General features: G+C 40.9%; 1 protein-coding gene across 1 annotated transcript in view; it reads right to left on the bottom strand.

Annotated features, from left to right (window-relative positions):
• EPB41L4A (erythrocyte membrane protein band 4.1 like 4A) overlaps positions 1-10,445 on the bottom strand; it is a 79,196-nt gene extending 68,751 nt beyond the window's left edge. Inside the window, 2 exon segments of the mRNA XM_009869629.1 lie at positions 7,413-7,517; positions 10,338-10,445. Of these exon segments, the coding sequence (XP_009867931.1) occupies positions 7,413-7,517; positions 10,338-10,445 (213 nt within the window).
• Between the last annotated feature and the right edge of the window lie 13,394 nt (positions 10,446-23,839).

Below are 23,839 nucleotides of genomic sequence, written 5' to 3' on the forward strand. Positions count from 1 at the left end.
TGCTGACAATAAATGCCAAAGTAGCTCCACCACACAGCCCCACTCTTTTTTTATCTGTTTGGCAGCCAGCATGCCATTTCTCAGTGTTTTCCCACCTGTATTTTTCTTGCACTGACAGCAAGGGTTATCTGGCAGCTCACCACTACTGCTAAGCGGTGGAGAGCCCAGCATGAACCCATCCAGCTTCAGGGGGAAATTTTGTGAATCCAAAAGGGAAATATAACATTTCGAGAAGAAATAGGGAAAAAAAATTATTATTTATAAACAGTTCTAATCAATGAAACTATCCAATTACTAAAGTGATGGCTACTAGTTTACTGTTATTTACAAAAAACCACATAGTATTACTTCAGTAATCTTTTCATTACTAAGACTGATTATAAGCGTACAACGTAATTAAAAAAAATTATTCCCTTTTAATTTGCAGGTAGAAATTACAAAATAAGATGTTTTAAAGTACAGCATACCTAAGAATAGACAAGCTCTATTCTCCTTTCTGCTTTTACAAATCTGGCTCCCATACAAGCCAGACGTGTAAACACTATGCATTCAAGGGCCATGCAGCATTTTATATTTGATATTTTAAATGACTGCACACATTTTTCCACAAATCTGATAACTTCATTCCTTGTGTCTGCATAGGGTTAAACCTGGGTCAAATTCCATGAACCTGTCTGAAACAAAGTATTAACTAGGTTGAAATGTTTACTGTGGTATCAATCAATGAAGTGTCTGGTGGAAGGAATCTATCAACTTCAAACTAAGTCTTCAGCTCTCTTAATTAGATTCTTACTAAGCTGTATTCATCATACCATGGAAGTCAGTTTTTGTTCACATTTACAACACAAAAACCTACAACTTTCAAGAGAAAGCTCAGTATTTTTCAATTATAATCTGCAATTATCAAGATCTTACAGTCCAAGACAACACTAACAATTAGAATTACTTTGTCTGCAAATGTTCAGGGCACAGAATCTAAACCTGCTAAACTCAAGACAGCCTTATTACTTAAGGATTGTATAAATTCTACATACAAATTCTACATGCAATTCCTACATACAAACATGTATTTGATAGTTCTGTCTTTATCAGAATTTGAAGGTATATTTACTATAGATAGCATTAGATCACCACTGCACCTTGTTGATCCTGCTACATTCTAAAAGCTTACTGTTAACACCTTTAACCCACCTGACCATGAACTTTGTCTAGGTTGCTTTAATCCACTAGCAATCTTCTAAAATTTCTGGTTTCTAATCAATACTATAATTCTCTGTTTTCTTCCTTCGGTCTCTGCCATCTATTTTCACAAGTACATTAAGTCTTTTTCTTTCTGGGTAATTTAGTATACCATGCTTGTGGGCAAATGTCAAATCCATACAAACACTAAATACAAGCTAATCTGTTTTTCTAAGATCTTGAGATCAAAATATACACTATATGACAGTAACTCCCTGCAAAACTGACATTTTTGATTTCAAATAAACCTTCTCTCAAAACCATGCCCTTCTTTCTATAGTAAAGTTACATACAGGCCACTCAACCTGTTGCCCTAACCAATTTGGTATCGCAGTCTGGAAATCTGAGGATGCTGCAGTTACCTTATTAATCAGTCTGGACGGATAAAGAACAACCTTCCAATACATGAGTTTGCACAGCAGGGATATGCAATTCATGGCACAGGCTTCTGTGCTCAGCTTTGCCATAGCTGACCTGACCTATCAGTGCAGCATGGTACAAAACTCAGCTTCACAACGAACGGAGACCTGCATCTCCCCGCTGCCTCTGTGTGCTCTCTGGACTAGGTTGCTGCGAAACATGTTGCCACAGGCCACTTTCTACCTGCTGTGCTCTCAGGTCTGTGTGCTCAGCCCAGAGCTTCTTCATAGCAAGGGAGAAAAAACCCACATCTGCACTACGGAGGGGACATGTGGTACAGAGACAGAGCGCTACCCACTTCCCGTGAGCTTCAGACCCTGGAGCAGGACACAAGTGTTGGCACAGCAGTGAACCTGAACTAACTGGGGCTGCGGAAGGAGCTTGGCTGTGAGGCTGAACTAACAATGTCACATGGCCTTCTCTATCTGTGTCTCTCCCCTTAGGAATCCTAAAAGAGTATCACTATGCAGTGAATATAATAGCTCAGATTAGCATTATATCGGGTAAGAAAAGACGGATATTTGCATCACAGTCTGCTGTACAACACAGACATGCCTCCTGCAGCTTTGGGTTAAGCGGGTTTAGCATGAGAGTTTGTTCAGTTAGGGATGGTGACGGTGCAACCTGACCAACGTGAGATTGTAAAGCATAGCCAGGTTTCTCTAAGTGAAAAAAACCAAATATTACCAGCAGACCTTTAAAATGCTTTTGGTTGTCTAGCTTTCTGCAATAAGGGAGTTTAAAAATCTTTTTTTGTAAGAGAAGCTCTAATAGCACAACTCTTTTCAGCACACTTTTGTGATCTGACAAGGGAATGCCTTTGGGCTTCAAAAGTACCATTTTCCTCATCAAATTCTGCTCAGCTTGTCCCAAGATATTACACGTTAAAGCTGCCATTTCCATTTTCTCTTTTGTGTGCCTCAAGAATATACTGGCCTCCTGCCAGAACAGTAATTAGCACGACTATCCTAAAGCATGCTGGAGGTGCCACAAAGGCAGCAGCAAAGGGACCATGTGTGGAGCACCTGAGAGCTGCAGCATGGTGGGAACCAGAAGTGAGAGGGCCAGGGGACCTGCACGGCCCCCTCAACACTGGCTGACTCAGCATTTGGCCCTACCTCCACTAAAGGAGAGATGCATCTCTGGGTCGCTGTCTTTCACAAATACTAGAGAGATGAGAGACTATAAGGCAGGACAGAGTTTCCTAAACCACCTTCAGCTTCTGCAGCACAGATTCTGGTGATCGTATCTCAATCCAAAGTACCAGATGGGGCATGATGTCTCTCATTTCTGGCAGATGAAGCAGAAAACATAAATGCCCTGTCAGTCAGGAGCCACCTGACCATCCACATTAAGAAGCATGAAGACTGTATCTGGTCTCAGCTCAGCCTGCTTTGAACATCAGCAGTTCCTGCAGCAATGCAAAAGGCTCAGGAGAAGGGCTGATGATGAAGCACAGTGAGAGATTCAGTGGCACTCAGTCCTCCTTTTGAAGTGTTTGCACCAAAAAAAGGTACACATGTACTACATTAAAAGGTACCATGTATTTTGTCAACAAAAGCACCCAGAGGTTAGGAAACATAACTCACAACCTACTGCATTAGTTCAACGCATCTGTTCATTCAGGTGTAGTTTTATATTACAAGATATTTAATTAATTATTAAATGTTATATTTTAATTAATTATTACAAGATATGCTTTAGTTTTCCTTAGGGATACTGTCTTGTTCAGAGCTTACTCTGTTCTGGCAACTCATAATCTTCGAGAGCTTTATTTTGCAAATTAAATACTGTCCTTTTACCATGGAGAGTTTGGAGGAACCTGGAATGTCAATAAACTGAAACTTGTGTAGTATGATCAAATTACTACCCTAGAGACAGTATCATCCAAATAATGCTTAATCCCACTGTTTGTGGTCTCCACAGTGCCATCCAGTTCTGCCTGCTGCATCCAGCTACTCTCTCTCACGTGCTAATTAGTTTGTTAGCTGTTCACGAAGAGATCATTTTAATGTTATGCATCCATATACTATACAGCCCAGTGAAACCAAAATAATTACGATACCACCCACGTAAGAGGTAGCACACCAACATAGCACTTAAAAGACCACCTGGAAGTGCTGAGGCATGCAAAAGTAATTGGGAAAATAACTGAACAGGTTCTTTCAAACCCTTAATAAAAAAAAAAAATGTTTCTTTTGTGACCGTGCTGCATTCTTTAAAACACATAGTTTTGTCCACCCTGCTTTACTCGTCATACTTGACAGAGCAAATAATAAAATATTCCCCATCATTAGCAATGTGGTAGCCAAACCTCGACACACATCTCTCTGTCTGAGCCTAACTCAAGAGCATGGTTTTAAAACTAATTAGTAAGGTAACCTTTTTCCCCTTCCCTTAGGAAATCTACCGTGGCCTATCCAAAACATACCTCATGCAAAATTTAAATCCAAGCTTCTTGCCAGCCCTTACAGGACTACTTTCCACAACAGCCCAGAGAGTTTTAGCCACGTTCATTGCGCAACTGTGTGTATGTTTACAGCTAAAGCACAAGGTCGTGTCTGTTGCATGGAACCTTTCCCTTCATACTGGCCATTCTTAAGAGCTTACAAGACTTCACTAAAAATAGCAAGCTAGCAACAATTGTCATAAAAGACCTAAAACTAAACAGGGTAGAACAGCTTTACTCATTTACAAACTTTCCAGCTAAAACAGCAACAACTTTTAATTACCTACACACAGAAAAAAACAGGAACGGGCATGTGTTTTGCAACAACACAGCCCAAGTGCAAAGCCTGCAGCACAAACTCAGGTCCGGGACTGTGGCAGCATCTGCATGGCAGGGCAGGTGCACCCTGTACATGGGGTCCACTGTTGAGGTCTCCGGTGGTACCTCGTGGCTGCTTCCCAAGCAGCGAGTCTGGGCAGAGCTGATGTGCACACCACTCTCCCACAGATCTGGGACTTCCCTGCAAAGAAAAACCTACCGACAGGGCAGGGAGTCCCATGGGACACAAGCAGATGGCAGAGACGCCTGCCCACCAGCACAGAAGAAAGGCAGATCACAGGTGAGTAGACCTCCAAGCACAGAGAGTCTGGAACTCTGTGCCTCTGCTCCTGCCAAGTGTATCCCCACGACATGATTGGTGTCAGTAAAAGGGCAGGCAAATGAGGGAAGTGGGATGAACGCCTTCCTAAACCATGGGAAAATCAAGATACGTGGTGCTGCCTGACCTAGGGCTGGTCAGAGAGTAAAAGACAAAGGCTAACATTGTATTTACACCACCAGAGTCATATGAGAGGAAAAGGCAAAAGGATGTATTTGTATTTGGAGAAGCTGAGTTAATGGGGCTACGGCCCAAAGCTCATGCACACTACCATAATACAAAATGCACTAGTAACATAAAATCAAATCATCTAGTCCGTTAGCAGGACGCATCCTAAAATGGGCCTTTATGTGTTAAGCCTTTCACAGAATACATGTAATCTTCTCTTACTTTCATAATGCCATATACACTATTAAATACATAGCATGTCTGCCTCTGGAAACTTTTTCAGTAGTAGCCATTTACATTTTATTTGCCTTTGTGGAGGAAGGGGAAACACTCATGGGAGCAAAAAAAACCTACCTGCTCTTCATTTATACCTCCACTTCCTCAGGAAATAAAAAATACTGGTTTTAACAGTTTACGTTCAGTTCACAGATGAATCTGACTTTCATCACTATGGTACGAAACTTGGACAGAGGCATCAAGGAACTGAATTCATAAATGTCTAGACTATGGCACAGAAATAAGGATGTACTGAGTAAAGCAGTCTAACTCTCAGCAGCAATCAACAGCCTGCTAATATTGTTCTGACTTTAGTCTCTATATGTTCAGCTTCTGCTCAACTGAAGAAACTGCCAAATATTTAGCTAATTCAATAACTTAACACTATTTTTAGATGAACCAGGAAATCTCTTAAGGTCAGGGTCCTGTACAGTACCCTCAGCACAGAACAGTGACTTTAAAAGCATAACTGTAAATTAATTTAACCGCAGGCCAGGCATTATTCCCTTCAGAAAATGAAGGTAATATGAAGATCACCATATGAAAACAGATCTGGTCCCACCTGAGTATCCCCTGCCCCTCATTTCTGGCTGCCGTAACCCTGCACAGGTCATTTTGGAGAGGCACTCCAGACAGCATTGCCCCAAGCCACCGCCTGCTTTTGCTGAAATAGATTCTTGTGGATACTACGCTAGATATGGATACTTATATTAAATAAGGACATGACTGGTGACAGCTAACACAGCTTTACCAAGGGCAAACTGTGCCTGACAAATTTGGTGGCCTCCTTTGGTTGGGCTACAGCATTGGTGGAAAGGAGAAGAGCAACTGACATCATCTGCCTGCAGCTGTGCAAGGCATTTGACGCTGTCCTGCATGACATTCTTGTCTCTAAATTGGAGGGATAGGGATTTTACAGATGGGTAAGGAATTGGTTGGATGGTACAACTCAAAAAATTGCAGTCAACGGCTCAATGTCTGAGCCCAGTGACAAGTGGTGTTCCCTAGGTGTCAGGACTGGGACCAGTGCTCTTCAACACTAGCAGATGAAAAGCTGGACATGAGTTGGCAATGTGTGCTTGCAGCCCAGAAAGCCAATCACATCCTGGGCTGCATCAAGAGAAGCGTGGCCAGCAGGGCAAAGGAGAGGATTGTCCTCCTCTACTCTGCAGTACTGCGTTCAGCTCTGGGGCTCCCAACATAAAAAAGACATGGACCTGTTGGAATGCGTCCAGAGGAGGGCCATGAAGATGATCCGGGGGCTGGAGCATCTCCCCAGTGAAGACAGAGTGAGAGAGTTGGGGTTGCTCAGCCTGGAGAAGGATCTGGGGAGACCTTATGGCAGTCTTCCCATACTTAAAAGTACAGAAAAGATGAGGAGGGACAATTCATCTGGGAGCATAGTGATAGGATGAGGGGCAATAGTTCTAAACTGAAAGAGGGTACATTTGGATTAGACATTAGGAAGAAACCTTTTACTCTCAGTGTGGTGAGACACTGGAACAGGTTGCCCAGAGAAGTTGTGGATGCCACTTGTTCAAGGCCAGGCTGGATGGGGCTTTGAGCAATCTGGTCTAGGGGAAGATGTCTCTGTCCACGGCACAGGGGTTGGACTAGATCACCTTTGGAAGCCCCTTCCAACCCAAACCATTCTATAATTCTTGCCCATTTAGTACTGTCATCTTCTGGTGGAAAAAGCTCTCATATGTCTGGTGAGTCCCTGTCAAGAATGCTCAAGAGAGCACAAGCTCAAACACACAGAGCTGGTTAAGTTGGAGTCAAAAGCTCCTTGTCAACGCTGTGATTCCTGGAACAGACAACCACTACACCAACCATACAACACACTTTGAAACAGGTGTTCAAGAAGTGGTCCCTGTGAAGCAGCCTGTGACATGCCCAGGGACACTGCTTCCCAGACATCACAGGGCCATGCACAGGATAGCGCACTAAGCACTAGCTTCAGGGCCCATTATTAAATGGGAAAAAATCTTAATCCTACTTTCATATAATAATTTTGTACTATTTATATTTTCTTCATTTAGTTTTCAACATAATTTATGATTTGATTGTGTTGGTATTGAAGATATTAATGCTATTCCGAGAGTTTGGGGGAAACAAATGCAAAGAAATTTTTACTAAAAACTTGAGCCAGGAGGTACATTTTACATACAGAAAATTTAAACTGCAGTGTCTTTTACTCACCGTTTGATGACTTCGGTCACAGTAGCGCAGTCCAAAGTAATCTATCTCCACTAGGTTTAAGTGACGAAATACGTAGCCCAGGACAACCGACCCTTTCGTTGACTTCTGTGGGAAAGAATTTACAGAGCCTTTTCACAAAGATGCTCTGCCTTGTCAGCTATGTGCAGTGGCATTCATGCATTCAGTTAGCTTTGTCTAAAAGAAAAAAAAAAAAGGAGGCAGTTCCCAGTGCCTCAGCTGTACAGAAGAAAATATTTTGTCCTCATACATGTTTAATCAATCATTCTGTAAATACTATTAGGTAGCTGGCAGGTCAATAGTTACAAAATGCAAAAAACCCCCACTCAGAACACTCAAGTGTACTTGTATAAGAATGAAGCTGGTGATCCTAGCATCTTTCTAGAAAGTTTCTGTTCTCTGATCAAAATTCTAATCCTGATGAAATATTCTAATTCTAAAATAATACTACTCCTTCCAGTACAGGCCTGTCACTCCAACTCTGATAAAGAAGATCAGGAGGGAAAACTTTGCCCTTAAGATCTAATTATACATCATTAGCTGCTCTGCTACTACTCTTTGTAATGAAGGTTAGGTTTAACTTCTTTTCTTTTAAAATATTTTTGGTAGTAAAAGTGGGAGTAATCCAATAGCATGAATTGAAATAATCTCCTTGTTTGCTTGAATAATGCTTCATTAAGTGTCTAAACCAGTATTTGCAAACAATACCAGGGACAATATTGCAAACAACATTGTACTGTTGAGAATGCATTATAACAAGCTCACTTCCACTTGAATGGCCCTTATTTGTCGGTTGGCCTGGCACCCAACAACAGACAGACTACGAAATCTGAGAATAATTACACGGAATGATGCCCCCTCAGAATCAGTTAAAGCCTTTGACTATTACAGTCCTAAATTCCAGAAGAAAATATGGACATAACTTATAATTACATTTTGCTTAACTGCTTCATACTGTATAAACTGCTAGATTGTTGTGAAGTCACCAGAGAGGAAAAAAATGGGAAGAGGAAGCTCTCAGATATTATTTGTGCTATTTTACTTTTTAGCCTACAAACAGATAATTTCAAAATTAAAATGGCAAATAACAGTGATTAAAAATAATTTAAATTAGCTTTGCTGGTGGAGTATCCATTATATATCAACAGTGAAGCTGCATCGATATTTTTTGAACAGGTGCATTTGGTCAAGATTTGTAGCTAGTCACACAGGCAGGGCCAATACAACAATTTCAGATGGCCACTCACACTCTTAAGAAAGCCATGACAAGGTATACATCTCTGGTAGGGTGGTATGTATCCATGCTATTCACCAGATTTACTACATACTTGCTTAAAACAGGAAACTTCTTGAAAGGTTGTCACTATGTAACAGTCTAAAGCCATCATACAGATTGTTTACACTAAGAAACTACAACTGCATATTCCCTCAGTATGGATGTGAGGCTTAATGATCAGCCACATAACAGAAAATACTTGGGGAGAAACATGATTAAGGTGAGCAAGAATTCATTAAATCTCATTTTAGGATTTTGGATAAAGCAGAGCAATACAGTGTTTTCATCAGCACATTATCACATTTTAGTTCCACAAAAATATCAGAAAAACTTTTTCCCTGTGAGGGTGACAGAGCCCTGGCACAGGCTGCCCAGGGAGGTTGTGGAGTCTCCTTCTCTGGAGACATTCAAAACCTGCCTGGACGTGTTCCTGTGTGACCTACTGTAGGTGATCCTGCTCTGGCAGGGGGGCTTTCCAACCCCTGACATTCTGCGACTCTGTGATTCCTCAATGAGGAACCAAGCTTGGGTTCTAAGAACAATGCAAGACAAGAATCAGCCCCTCTTAGCTATGGAGTGGCTGTCAGTAGGACTACTGCAAATAGACACAAACAAAACAAAGCACACATTAAAAAAAAATAAAAACATAGGTTAGATTATTAGATGGCAGGGATTCAAGACTGAAGAAGTAATCATCCTGCCTCAGTTTATCTTTAAATCAGTTGTTATTCAAAGAAGCAGGAGAGATGTCCCACTAAAAAGCATATGGTTACTCCATTGTTCATACAAGGCGAATTATCTTCACCATTGGAATTGCTTCCATCATCACTTAAACAGTACAACAGTGTTTTGGGAACCTACGACTGGACAGGCCTTTGTAGAAACAGACACAAAATAAAACAAGCAGCCCTGATTTCAAACAGCCTACAGGCATTAACGATGGCAACACTTCCAACCAACTACTAAACACTGACAGAACATTGGAGACAGAAGGCTTTCCACCATCAGCTGCTCAGAGCCACAGGACTTTGAGATGGTTAGTAAACCCTTGCAGAAGGCATAAGAAAGGGCTGTCTGCACCACGGCTTACCGGGGACACAGAGTGGTGCCCATCAAAGGAATGCTGAGCTGCTGTGACTGTGAAGCTCAAACCTGTTTGCTTTCAGTGTGCTGTCCACTCCATCTGACCAGTAACGTTATTCATAGCATCAGTAAGTTTTATTAGCAGGAATAAGAAATAGTAATCCAGTGGCAAACACAAAGCTGTCAATTTTCCGTTCAGGCACCTTAAAATAATAAATGCAAACTCCTAGGAGTAATCATAACAAAGAAGCATAAATCTTCCAGTTTAACGTACATAACTCTGCACCAGTTTAGGATTCAGCTAGCCTTCTTAGCTGGAAGTCGTCTTCTGCAGTCAGTTGAGGACTGCAGAAAGACGCACATTTCACACCTGGTTTGGCTGAAATTAAAGACTCCCTTACTTCCTTTCAGAGCTAAATAGTAACAATGCATTAAAAGCTTTTTAACTGCATATAACTTATATTGCTAGGCTGAGAGAAAACATAAACGCCTGTTAATTTATTCACTTGTCACAGCTCACTTAACACTTTCATTGCTGCAGGTCCTACAGAAACAGGTGGTCCAGCTGTGTCAAGATGCTGAGCAAAACCATCCAACTCATAATGGCCAGAGGTTCTCCACTTCCACAGCAACAAGGTGCTCAACTCTTTGGTCATCCTCACCCAAAACTGACTGTGTGCAGCCCTCCATGCCAATCCCTTTCACATCCCTCTGCAACGCCTGCAAACACTCAAGGCAGTGTTTCACAAGGGAACTGCCATGAGGAGAGCTAGCCGGTATCCCCACACCCCTCTAAGACTCATCTTCCTTAACCTCATATTTTCCCAGCACTGAGCAGCACTCTTCAGGTAAAACACTCACCCTTGCTGAAACCACTGCAACCTCAATTTCAATTAAATTTCTCATTTTAAGCCACATGATTTCAGAGTTTTGTGTAAGTAAACTGCATCTCTAAATGGGCTTAAGAAAGCAGTTTTGCTGATGAAGCCCTAAGTGGCTACTTCACAGTCCTGAAATACATTTTCACTGTATACAAACAAAGTTTTGCAAACTAAGAAAAGCCATTCTTATTTCCCTTGATAAAATTACAGCAAAATTCAGCAAATCTGCAAACTAAAATTATCAAACAGGATTACATTCACACCATATGGCACTACAAAAATTACATAAGCTCTCTTGCATTAAGCTCAGACTTGCAAGAGGCTTGCATTCTTATGGGTAAACCCAAGTATATTTGAAAATATGATCAGCAATGCTTCCAAGAGAGAACAAAGAATTATTCAAATGAGTCATAACATCTTGCTTTACATGTTAGCATCATGGCTTCATAAACCAGAACAGCAGGTTTCTACTAGTTGAAGAAAATTACACCCAGAACACATTCAGGTGAAATCTGATTTGATTGTATTTTGTTAATCAGAAAGAAACTGATCTTTTAAAAATTGGTACATACAGTGCTATATTTTAATATACTTACATCGCTGTGTATTTAGTCACGATGAATTCTTTTCTTCCACACTGCTCATTGCTTTTTAGCAGAGGGGTTTTTCTAGCTGGCTATTTCTACATTTTCTCTTTTCTATTGTACACTGCAGTACAGGCCAAATAAGATCCATGGATCAATGCTAATCGAATTTAAAGACAAAGCGAGACGGGCAGCAGTATCTTCCTCAGTCCAATGCTAGTCACTTTCTTTTTATTAAAAACAAAATAAAAAACATATTGCTTCTGTTACTTCAACCACGCATCATAAAGCCTTCCTCCTGTAACTCAATCCACAGACTCAATCTTTTACAACCTCATAAATGCTAAGGAAGATGCAGATAAATTCATGACCCTTTGATCAAAAAAAAAAAAAAAAGGCTAAAAATTTTGGTTGAACATAATCACTGCCTTTCGAGATGCCTCCCTCCACCATGACCGCTGTTAACAGTCTAATGGAAAGTCACACCTGATGCTGAATTAATTATTCTGATTATATATGGGCAAGAGGCAACAATACAGAACAAGAGCACAGGGTTTCCAATGCTTATGTTAGAGCACGGAAAAACAAGGCGGGGGAATGATGACACACAGTTCACGTTGAGATGTTCAGACATGTGTAGCATTCCCACATTTCCCTGTCAAACACAGGGCCCTGTGGGTCATGTTGCCAACAGCCCCTCCAAGTGCGAACTGCACTCGATCTGCCGCCCATGTGCCCGACAGCAGCTTGTGCCTGGAGTGATCCGTACATGTCTGTGTGGAGCGGGGACATGGGCACTTTGCCCATCCGGTGCACAGGGAAGGGCAGGGAGCAAGCACAGCTCCAGATGTACTCCAGACAGTTAAGCATACGCAGCATTTCCAGAGACGAAACTGCAGTATTTCGCCCTCAGTGAAGATTACTAAGGAGAGATGAAAATGACACACAAAAGCAGCCTAGAGTTGTGCAACTGAGGGCAAGCAGAGCCAACATTTCCTCCCATTGCTGGTAAATATGTAACGGGAACAGGTGTCTGCAAATACAATTTTCTTCCTGTTCTTCTCTGTCCATTTTTTCCCCTTACCTCAAGCTCAGAAAAGACTAGACACCAAAACAGTTTTCCATCCCCTTTCATATAGAAAAGCAGCAAGGCACAAGGCTCTAAACCCAAAGTTCTTGGCGGTCTTTACCAGCAACGAGGAAGCACCCCTTTTCCCCAAGGCAGTCAAACAGCTAGGCCTCAATTTGCATACTGCATGCTCAAGCAAAGAAAAATCTTTAAATTGAAAACGCTAAATATTTACAAATATTCACCTAGATAAAGCAGCTTGACCTTAAATTTGCAGAATGCATGTTCAAACAGAGAAGGATTTAGATTAGTGTTATTTTATACATGCAGACATTCCCCAACACAATCACATCACAGAAGTAAATACTTTCAGAAACTGAGGATTTAACACAGACAAATGTAATACCACAGTCTACCCTAAGCACATATCATAAAAATGCACCATCCAAACAGTACTAATTCATCCCTTCCTCTCTCCTCGTAACGCTCATGCCAACCTCTTTTCAGAGTTTTCTGAGAACTCCTCACAAGCCCAGGGACACAAGCACAGACCTCGCCATCCCTGTTCCCAAGAACTCAACGCAGCACCTGATTCATCTGATGGATGTAATCTATGGCACTGACTTCTAGGTGCTCTATTTTAAGATGCCTGCAGACTCATTTTGCTTTTACTAATGGTCACTCTGATGCATTCTAGTTAGAACACTCTATTCTGGAAAAACGTCTAAAGATGAATCTTATTTGTCTGGTTTTGCAATTAGTGTATCTATCTGGAATTTATAAATACTGTTAAAAACTCACTTAGGGGCCAGCTTCTTGAAAGAGAAGAAGATTCCTGGGAGAAGGATCTTTAGCTAGTTAAACCTCTCGCCTTGTAACTACTGGCTAGAGTACACTTTGAGGCTTTGTTACAGATAGATCTAAAGTTATGTGCTTGTGTCTGAGAAAAGACACATAGAAGAAAAAGTTAAAAAGAAATATTTAACAAAATATTTGGCTTATGGGAAACTGAGTGGACTTTTTTGGGGGGGAAGATATAAGCAATTATATTTACTTGGTGTACTAATGCAACTTGTACACGTACACACATAAGAAATGTTCTAAAATGGGAATCAAAATCTAATGAAGAAAACAAAGGGCAATCAGATTAAGCAAATAAGAAATGGAAAGACAACAACATTTTGGAAATGTATTTAAATACTTACTAATGCTTTAAAATTGATCTCTCATCAGCTATAACTGATATTTTGTAAAATGGCAGCAACTAGTTCTGTGTAGAGGGATTACGGCCATCTCTATTTTATTTAAACATCTGTTCACTAATTCATCTACTAATACTAACATTATCCAGCTCATTAACATCCACATTTAATGTGTGACGGATGAGTGAAGGTACTAAAAATAATGCATTTCAACTTTTCACAGAAAAGAGCTCTTCTGAAGAACTGAGTACCAATAATAATTTCCATCATTCCTATGTACTTTAAATAATTCCTACATCAAAGAAATAATCATTATAATAATAATGAAATTCAGAAATACAGCATACAACCATTCATTTGCAATGTTTAACTTGTTGGTTACTATTATTCTTCTACTTTCCATAAAAGGCTCTTCACGCATAGCTGAGTGACCCTGTGCATCTCTTTGCCAGGCAGGGTCTCTGCGCATCCCGATTAGGGATGCTCCAAAAGGAGACCATGAGCACCTGGTGAGGCAGGAGACAAGCACACGTGAATTTATAACGCATGCCCTTCTCATGCAACCTCGCAGATTTCTTCTAAATGTCCCATGAATGTGGGAGACACATCCCTTTAGATCCAACAAAAGCTGTGAAGCTGCAACATGGGAGAAGGCACTTTCCTCTCTGAAGCCATGAGCAGCTCTGTGGTCAAGGGGGGCTGTCCTGGGACTAGAGGGAGAAGGGCTCACGATGCTCCTGGCATCCAGGCAAGTGGCCCATGGGGGTTTTTTATAATGAATTGCTTGGGAGTTGTTTAGGAATAAGAAGTATGGGAAGGACAAAAGTTCAGTATGCATCATATTAATCCTTTATTCTGTCATTTCTTTCGTTCAAAATGAATTGCTGCCCTGTCAGAGCTGAGTATATTTGCAAAGCTTGTTCGTATAGAGCACCAAAGGACTCTGACCAATGAGTAAACCACCATCTCATACTCCCTCTCCCCAGGCAAAGCTCAAACTTGTCATCCCACTTAGTACTCGCGCTCAGCCCTGGTGACACTGTTAACCTCTTGATTACATTTTCCTTCAATATGACTTGTAAGTGTAAATGGCCTCCTTCTCTGTTTCTTTTCTTCCCCTTAAAAAAATCTCTGAGTTGTTCTTCAACCCTTTTTCCATTCCCTTTGTTCAAGAGTAATGAGTATGATGGAATAACACAGAGCTTTAAAACTGTCTTCAAGTCAATTCACATCTTACAGTCCTCTATCAAGCTTTGTTTGTTTGAAAAATTTCTCTTATTTTCCTTCTTCAAAAGCAAAGGTGTTGGTTTGTTTATAATTTGATTCAGTTAACTGAACTGTTCGTTATCATTCAGTAAAGAAACATTACAAGAAGCTCAAGAGCAAAAGCTATCAGAAACACAGTGGAATCCTTCTCAGAAGCAAAATTAATGGAAGAGACAAAGAGAATTCATTTCTTGAAAGGACAGAGGCTTCTTTTCTTTCTGGCTCTGACACGGGTGATTCAGGGAAAGAAGAGAGGGGGAAATAAAAGAAAAAAAAAGAGTAGCCCTCTCTATTAAACAAGCCTTTCAGAGCACACATATCTTTGGCTCTTTTGCATCTTTGCCTCTGCAAGATGCACAGCCCAACAACGCAAAGCTGACCTTTCTGTAGAATGAACTCTGCTGAGGCGCTTCTGAAGGCAGCTCAGGCTGGGTGCGAACCAGAGCTGTGCAAGTGGAGGTGGTACAAGTCAGAATAAAGAGGATTGTGGTGAACTGAGCTTTGCTCTAAAGAAATAACCAAAGCCCACTGCCTCCACACTTGCAGAGTTTAACATGCTCCCTAGGTTTGGAACAAGAGTGGTTTTGTGAACTATTTTTTGCAGAAGAATCACAGAGCCCCACGGCTTTTACCACTGGTGGTGTTGGCCCACAGAGGGCTGTGGCACTGTGCAGGAGGGTGAGATGAGGGTGCAGCAGCCTCCACAGGCTCCCATACAAGTGTCATTTCGAGAGAGCAACATGAGCCCCGCTCCCCCCAGTGCCAGGGCAGCACGGCTCCACAGGCAGCCTGCCCTCAAAGCGGCTTCCTGTAGAGTGGCCGGCATGGCGGCCTCCCACTTCCCACCTTGCTAGGTGCCCAGGGCTGGGACAAGAGCTCTTGTCTTCCACCATGCATCCACAAGAGACCTGCTCGACCACAGAAATGCTCACAACTTCTGAGAGAGAAGGGACGACTCCTGTCTCGCAGCTTCACAGCCTTCGGTGGATCCAAAGGGACGTGCCTTCCATATTCATGGGGAATTATTTAAAATAAATCTGTGAGAGCGCATGAGAAGTGCATGCATTATAAATGCGCACGTACTTGTCTTCAGCCTCGCCAGGTGTTTGTGGTCTATTTCTGGAGCATCCCTAATCAGAACGTGCAGAGACCCTTCCTGCCAAGAAAACATCATGGGATTTTTATTTGCTGATCTCCCACAAGCTGGTCCACCCATCAACTGCAAGCTGGGTATTTTGGTACTGAAGTCGATGCAGTCTATAGTGCAATGAATCAACAACGTTTTTTCATATATAAACTTGCAATTTATAAATGAGAGTGCTTATTTTCAATTTAAGATTCACCTGTGTTTGAACGTATTTTCACTGAAATACAAACTGTTCTTTCACACTCTGTGTAATGATGATTTACCACATGCTCAAAGAGCTCTTCCAAAACATATAATTTCATTCATTTAAATGTTTTATTTCCAGCTTGATGGATTTCTCATTTTGACTGACACTAGAAAATTACCTGCTATTGCAATGTTGACAGATAGCAAAAAGATACATTTGTTATCCTAAAAAAATGTATATACTTTTCCTGAACAGCTTTGATAACTCTATTGCCACTGTGCTTCCCATAAAACTAATTTGATTCTACTGGAAAATTAGTTTTCATTAACATTTCTTATAATAGCCATCTAGAACTTTTTTTAAAAAAATTATAGACTGAAATTTGTTAAAATGCTTTTTTTTTTTTTCCAAATAGACTCTCCTCACAAGAGCAAAGGAAGATACATTGCGATTATTTTTGTTCTAAAAACAGTTTCTAGATATGCTCATTAGCAAACATCACACACAAAAACAACAGACAACATGTTTGCACCAGGACAGGACTGAGTTACCTATTAGCAGGCTGTAATAGTTGCTAATGGGAAACTTCATACACCTGCATTCTCTCCTTCCCCTTCTAGAGTTTCTGGTTGTCCTGAAGAGCTGCTATCCAGTGTCACCCACTGCATGGGGTCACATTACCATTTTACTGGCACCCAGCTGCATTCAACTTTAACAGCCTTGACTGAAAAAAAAAACAACACAAAAAGTCCCTCCATGGGAAAGGAAGGGCTCTAATAGACCTGTGGCAGCAGAGAGGGATGGAAAGGACATATCCATCACAGCTCCTAGCTGCTCTTCACCCTCTGATGCCGCCTGCCCCCTCACCCCCACGCTCACAGCAAGGGTGCCTCATTCAGCTGCCAATCAATTCCTGAATCATTCAGCTATCAATCAACTCCTGAATCACTGCAGACTTCAGCCCTGTACATTCAGATAAACCAGAATCCAAGCCAGGTTTTTTCTGAAGAATAAATGATACCTCTGCACACAAACACATAAGCCAAGTGTTAAATTCAAATAACAACACACAAAATAAAAAGTTGAAGCATTAAAGCAACCTGCAAACTACTAATTCAGCCTCTTGCATGTATGTACTGTGTCACTGTTACCATCAGTTGTTCCCTCGCAACCTAACTCACACAGCAGTATCATCATCTTCTCTTTGGCATCATTCTTCATCCCTGGCTGTCCTGAGCTCTTTAATTAGATACACCCACCATGTCAAGGTTTCGGGTTGTGGATTTTCTCCTGTTTCCCCTAACTGCTTCCCAGTTCCTTTTCCTTCCCTACCACTTGTCTCTTTCCAGATAGCACCCTCCATGTTCATGCTCCCTTATCAGGCACAAGGCACATTGCTGCTTTCCTCATCATCAGCCTGTCATCCCTATGTTTCTTGTACATTCCTTGAGGTCCCTGATGCACTGAATCACAGGCCTTTCCTCCCTCCTCTACTTTGACCCTCCTCCAATCTAATTCTTCGCTCCCTCCCACCAGTCTATTGCCACATGAATCAAGCCAAGATATTTCTCATCAGTGTTGTACTGTGGGACAGGTAAGTCTGAAACACATCTGACAGCTCCAGATGTAAGAAAATTTCTTTCAGCTCTAGTGCCCAAAGTCAAGCACCAGAAACACCGGTTACACAGATGATGCAGTGGCCACAGGGACCTGACAGGGATGGAAGAAGATGGCATCCTTAAGGATTTAACTTGAACTGATTTCACAGAATCACAGAACCTTTGAGGAAATCTCTCCTGAGAGAGATATTTCAGCATCACAAACAGGCTTATTGTGGGCATATCTTTAAAAGACCAGACACCAACACATTTCTGGCACGGTTACCATACTGATGGTGATTACCAAGTCTTTGCAATAGTAATCTGAGTTTCTTTGTGTTTAACAGCCAATTTTTTTTTTTTCCTTGCTTCACTCCTGGAGATAATTCAACTGTTTTGAAAGAAAGTTTGTGAAATACTGTAACTTACGACAGACCTCAAAAACTGATGACTGGCAAACTTACAAAGAGACCAGACAATTTCAGTAGTGGTAACGACCCTGTCCCTAGAAGCTTCCATTCAGGAAGATCTCACAAGCTTTTCAGGATTCATTTATAGCTACTTACTCACAGATTTTTTTAAAAGTCAGTATTATTCTGAACTTCTTGTTGGGCATGGAGCTGTACTGATAACCCAGCTTTCTTGTTCTGAAAAGGTAATGCACAAAGCAGTCTATATGGTTTTAAGTGTGGCATATTTTAGCCATGCTTTTTTCCCCTGTTCCCTTTTACCTTTTAGTAATTAAACCTTTCAAGTGGTAACTTGATGTTAACCCCAGTGATTCAGACAAGGACACTACTTTCTCACTGTTTAGTCTTTATTTGCTCCCTAAAATGATTAGTATATGTCGAAGTGCCTTTACATGCCATAGAAAAACTGCATATTCCTTTAGAACACAATTCTTCCCTTTCATGTAGAAGAAACAACAGGTTACAGTTCAATCAGTCAACATTCAGTAGCTACTTAACTATTAATATTAAATCTGTGTTGAAAGTTTACAGCATATAACATCATAGATAGCCTTCTGAAAAATCTTCTTAGCGACATGTAAAAACATATGTTTTCATTATACATAGAAAACAAGATTTCATACGAAGTGTATATCTTCAAAGATAATCTAGAATGATTTTTTTTAAAACTGAATGTAAAATTTGTCACGTTCTTCACTCCCAGATGATAGCAAATTAGTCATCAGACTAGCATGAACACCTACACACAAAGAAGGCATGCAGAATTTTGCAGAACTTGACCCATCTCTCTCTACGTTGCGTACAAAACTAATTAATATGTCTGTTCATTAACAAAAGTGTTTACAGAGATGCAAGCAGTTAATCCCTTAACACCCACAGTCTAAATGTATTGCCTCTAATGAAAAATGCATCCTTGTAGCATCTTCAGTATCAGACTCAAGAGGTTAAATCGTAAAATGCCTCAGGCATACTATCCTTTGTCTATACGGGTGGCTGTACTCAACAGTCAGCTCCCACATCTCATGCAAGATGGAAAACAGGGTTTTTTAACAGCTTTCTGAATACAGTCCTGAAATCATAAATCTATTTCACATTAGGAAAAAATGTCAATTAATACCAGAAGACAAAAAACCCTTTCTTTAGAATCCACCAATGATGTGAAAATAACTCATTCAGCTTTTTCACTAGGAGGGAATTTTGATAGTTAAGAGAGAAAATTGATCCTGTGAATTTTGTTACTGACTTTTGAGGCAGAGGGTTTTAGATCGTTAGAAAAAGGATTTCGAGCCTTCAGCCTAAACTCTGCATAAGGCTCACAGCGGAGATACTGAAGTCATGAACTTAATCACCTCTGTTTGGACCCAGGCAGTCCAGAGGTCCCAGCTCTCTCCCAATAATCAGAGTAGAAACTGATTATTCTAATCAAAGCAAAATAAATTACGATACTGAAGCCTGACTGTAAAAACTCTTCTGTTTAAATCACAAGCTTGCAGGTAAACCACTAGTGTATTGTGAGGAGCCTCCATAACAGTGCCTCCAGTTCTGCTGTAGTTGTACCCTGCCACAGAACACTCGATAAATCTCAATCATGCTTTAAAGTGAATAAATTTAAAGTACTTGATATGCCCAGTACTTTTCTTTCACTGCAGGCAAACCATAACATGTTCTGTAGTACAGACCATTACATTTCAAGCAGAAAGTCACTACCTTCCTTTTCAGCTTGCTTGAAACATACTTGGTTAAAACACTTTTTTGAAGCCAAAATGCTTCATCACTGAAGTGTGTTGAACACAAGACTTTTGGCAGCATTATTTCTGTTTACATCAAATATAGCATATCGTGTAATTTGTACATGATCCCATTTTGTCTGAAGACAGAATGCTCACATCCATCAGTTTTGATATGATTGGTTCAGGATAAAATAATATGGTCTACTAAGACTAAAACCAGCAGCATATTCAGCAAGATTGAATCAAATAATAGCCCCTAGGTTGCCCCTTAGATTTTAGTTTCATATGGACTTCCACCTTGCCTTTACTCATCACTTTGGCAATAGGCTAGTAAATAAGATACATCCAAATAGCTCTGCTTGAAGTGCTGTTTGAAGTCAGTGATAGTCATGCTCCAGATTGAAATATTACTGAGCACCCTTTGCGTAAAATAAAGAATTTTAATTTTTGCTTTATTTTTTTCTGGAGACATAAACTCTTACTCACAAAACTTCTCTGCTGACAATAACCACATCAGGACTGTTACAGAAGACAACAGCCAAAATCAGAACCTTAGAATATATATACATATATATCACAGAATCACAGAATGTTAGAAGTTGGAAGAGACCTCAGAAGATCATATAGTCCAACTCTCCTGCCAGAGCAGGATCACCTACAGTAGGTCATGCATAAACCCATTCAGGTGGGTTTTGAATGTCTCCAGAGGAGCCTCCACAACCTCCCTGGGCAGCCTGTGCCAGTGCTCTGTCACCCTCACAGTGAAAAAGTTTTTTCTAATGATTTTGTGGACTACAGGATGGGTATTCTGTTCCCCATCCCTGTCTACCAGCTCAGGGCCCCAGTTGCCCGGAGGCCAGCCAGTCTTCTTGTTAAAGTTGAGAGGTGTCCCTGTCCGTGACAGTGATGTTGGATTAAATGATCTCTTAAGGTCCCTTCCAGCCTATGCCATTCTATGATTCTACAATTCTATTATTCTATGATTAAAGACTGAGGCAAAGAAGGTATGAAGTACCTAAGCCTTTTCCTTATCTTCCATTACTATGTTCCCCTCCTCATCCAACAAGGAATGGAGATTTTCCCTGACTCTCCTTTTGTTATTAATATATTTATAAAAGTACTTTTTGTTATCCTTTACAGAGACGGCCAAATTAAGTTCTAACTGAGCTTTTGCTTCTCTGATTCTCTTTCTCCATAACCTTACAATATCTTTAAATGTTTCCTGATTCACCTGCCCCTTTTTCCAGAGTTGATACACTCTTTTTTCCCCCAAGTTCTTGTGAAAGCTCCCTGCTCAACCACATTGGTCTTCTTCCCTGACAGCTCATTTTACGGCGCATGTACCACAATGCCTCAGCCATAAAAAAAGGACGAAGGCACTCATTTATCTGCCCTGTACACTCTATCTTACATTTTCACACAATACAGATACCCACAAAACAAACGTCCTGAAGGACAGTCTGACTCAATTTGCCAGTTGTAACAAACCTAGCTCCTGCTCACTCAGACACCAAAGGTTCCACTCATCCTTTTCACTGTGCCGAATAGAGGATGGACACCAGCCTACAGCAGCTTCTCCTACTCCATGGAGCTGCTCTTGGGAGTGTAACTCAGCTGGTTTCACTGAAAATAAAGCAGGATAGCATAGCTCTCTCCCTTGAACTGTGTAAATCTATCTGATTTTCATTTACCGTATCCTGCTGATGTCTCTGTTAGAAATCTGCTGGGAGTTTTAGGCTACAGCTATATAATCAGTACCAAAATGAACAAGTCCCCAAATCCATGCAGGTTACACTGGGGTGTAACCTGCACAGAGTCACAGAGGAGGCTTACACAGAACTTAGTATATTCTGTTACGCAAAATGCATGAGGTGTTAACAGAAAGTTGGTCAGCTCCTAGATATAGTTACACTGTTAAAGAACACCACTTGCAACTATCTTGGTTCTAGAAGGAAGACAACAATACAGCAGTCATGTACATTTCATTCATCCAGTTATTAAGGAGGAGTCTATTACCCAATGTCAGTGGCTTGGACACTTCTAAGGCCAAGTCCGGACCTGCTGCCATGCAATACCTCACAAAAGGCAGTGACTGCTCTCTTTCACAGAATCACAGAATCATCCAGGTTGGAAAAGACCCTTGGGATCATCGTGTCCAACCCTTAACCCTACTCGCAAGTTCACCCCTAGACCATATCACTCAACACCACATCCAAGCGATGCTTAAACACATCCAGCGATGGCGACTCAACCACCTCCCTGGGCAGCCTGTTCCAATATCCCACAACTCCTTCCGTGAAGAACTTCTTCCTAGTGTCTAGTCTAAACCTACCTTGTTTAAGCTTGAAGCCATTCCTTTTAGTTTGGTCACTAATTACCAGAGAAAAGAGACCAGCACCAGCCTCTCTACAATGTCCTTTCAGGTAGCTGTAGAGAGTGATGAGGTCTGCCCTCAGCCTCCTTTTCCTCAAACTAAACAGACCCAACTCCTTCAAACGGTCCTCATACGATCTATTCTCCAGCCCCTTTCTTGGATGAGTGGAAAATGATATCCCAGCATCTCCCCCATACTCTAACCGTAATATCAAAACAAAACAACCTCCCCAAAATCCATTGATATAAGGATGATTATGGATCGTTCAGGTTAACTAACAAACTATGGAAGATACAAAAGTTAGACACTAAAGGTTTGCCTCGTCCTAGGCATACTCTGACATTCTCTGAGAACGTTCTCATTTTTTTACATTCAAACTGTTCACATCTACACACTTTAGAATTGTCTGAATGCTTTTATAAACCCAGCTATTACCTGGTTGTCATTCCCTGCCCCAAAAGCAAAAAAAACCCAGGGGAACACTGTGAAGAAAGGCAGCACTGACACCATGCTCTGAGAATGTTATCAAAGCCTGAAATAAGCTGCTGACATTTCCTCAAGAAAGCAAATGGATGGATTTTGGGAACATCACGTTTTGGCACAGCAGCTGGATGGTATGATAATCGAGTGCAGACAATGGAAAGCAAGTAAAATAAGAGAAAGCATCACCTCCACAACTGTACTGAGAGTGGTCCAGCCAGGTTGTTGTACTCAGAAACCAAGATACACAGTTTGCTCAATTCAGAGTTGCTGGGTTTGATAACTTCACATTTTTGAAGCAGAAATATCATTTGAGTCTACTGTCTTGCTAAATGAAGGGAATTCACCTCTTGTCCTGTTCAGAGTTGCTATAACCTAAAGAACACTAGAGCTTTCAGCCTAGGTAGGGCAAAAATTATCACCTAAGCAAAATAACTTTATGTAAAAACAGTATTTGGAGGTGAAAGGGGAAGCTTCTCATCACTATATACCTGCGGTAACTCTTCAACATATGTCCTCTAAATCATTCTGCTTTAGTCTGCCACCACAGGATTAAATTTTGGTTTAAAAAAAAACAAACCACAACACCAAACATAGAATGAAAACATTGCATGTTTTCACTGAAATCAGAGTACTCCTACCACTAAAGGTAAAAAGGCAAGAGCACGTTAATACTCAAAACCTGACATGCTTGCACGTTTGTACTGGCTTCCTTTTGCCCACACATTTTAGCATAATTATTGAAGATCATCCTAATCTGATAGGAAAACCTCCTCTGGCCTTCTTCCCTTGGTACCTCAGTAAGAATCAAAATTTTTCCATTTTTCACCTCCACATTTACAAGCATGATCCATCATCCTTTCTGTAATAAGAAACAAATCACTATTCATCAAAACGCTTATTTGTGTATTCACTGGCCCCTTCTTGTTTTTTAGCATAAATCCACTCACGTCAATAGAGCTGAGCTATGTCAGAGAAGTATCCAGCCTTTTCTACCTAGACATAATATCATCATACAATACCAAGATCCAAGAAGTTAAAATAGGTTAATTACACAAATTA

The sequence above is a fragment of the Apaloderma vittatum genome, unplaced genomic scaffold (assembly GCF_000703405.1).
Source record: "Apaloderma vittatum isolate BGI_N311 unplaced genomic scaffold, ASM70340v1 scaffold15255, whole genome shotgun sequence".
Classification (NCBI taxonomy): Eukaryota; Metazoa; Chordata; class Aves; order Trogoniformes; family Trogonidae; genus Apaloderma; species Apaloderma vittatum.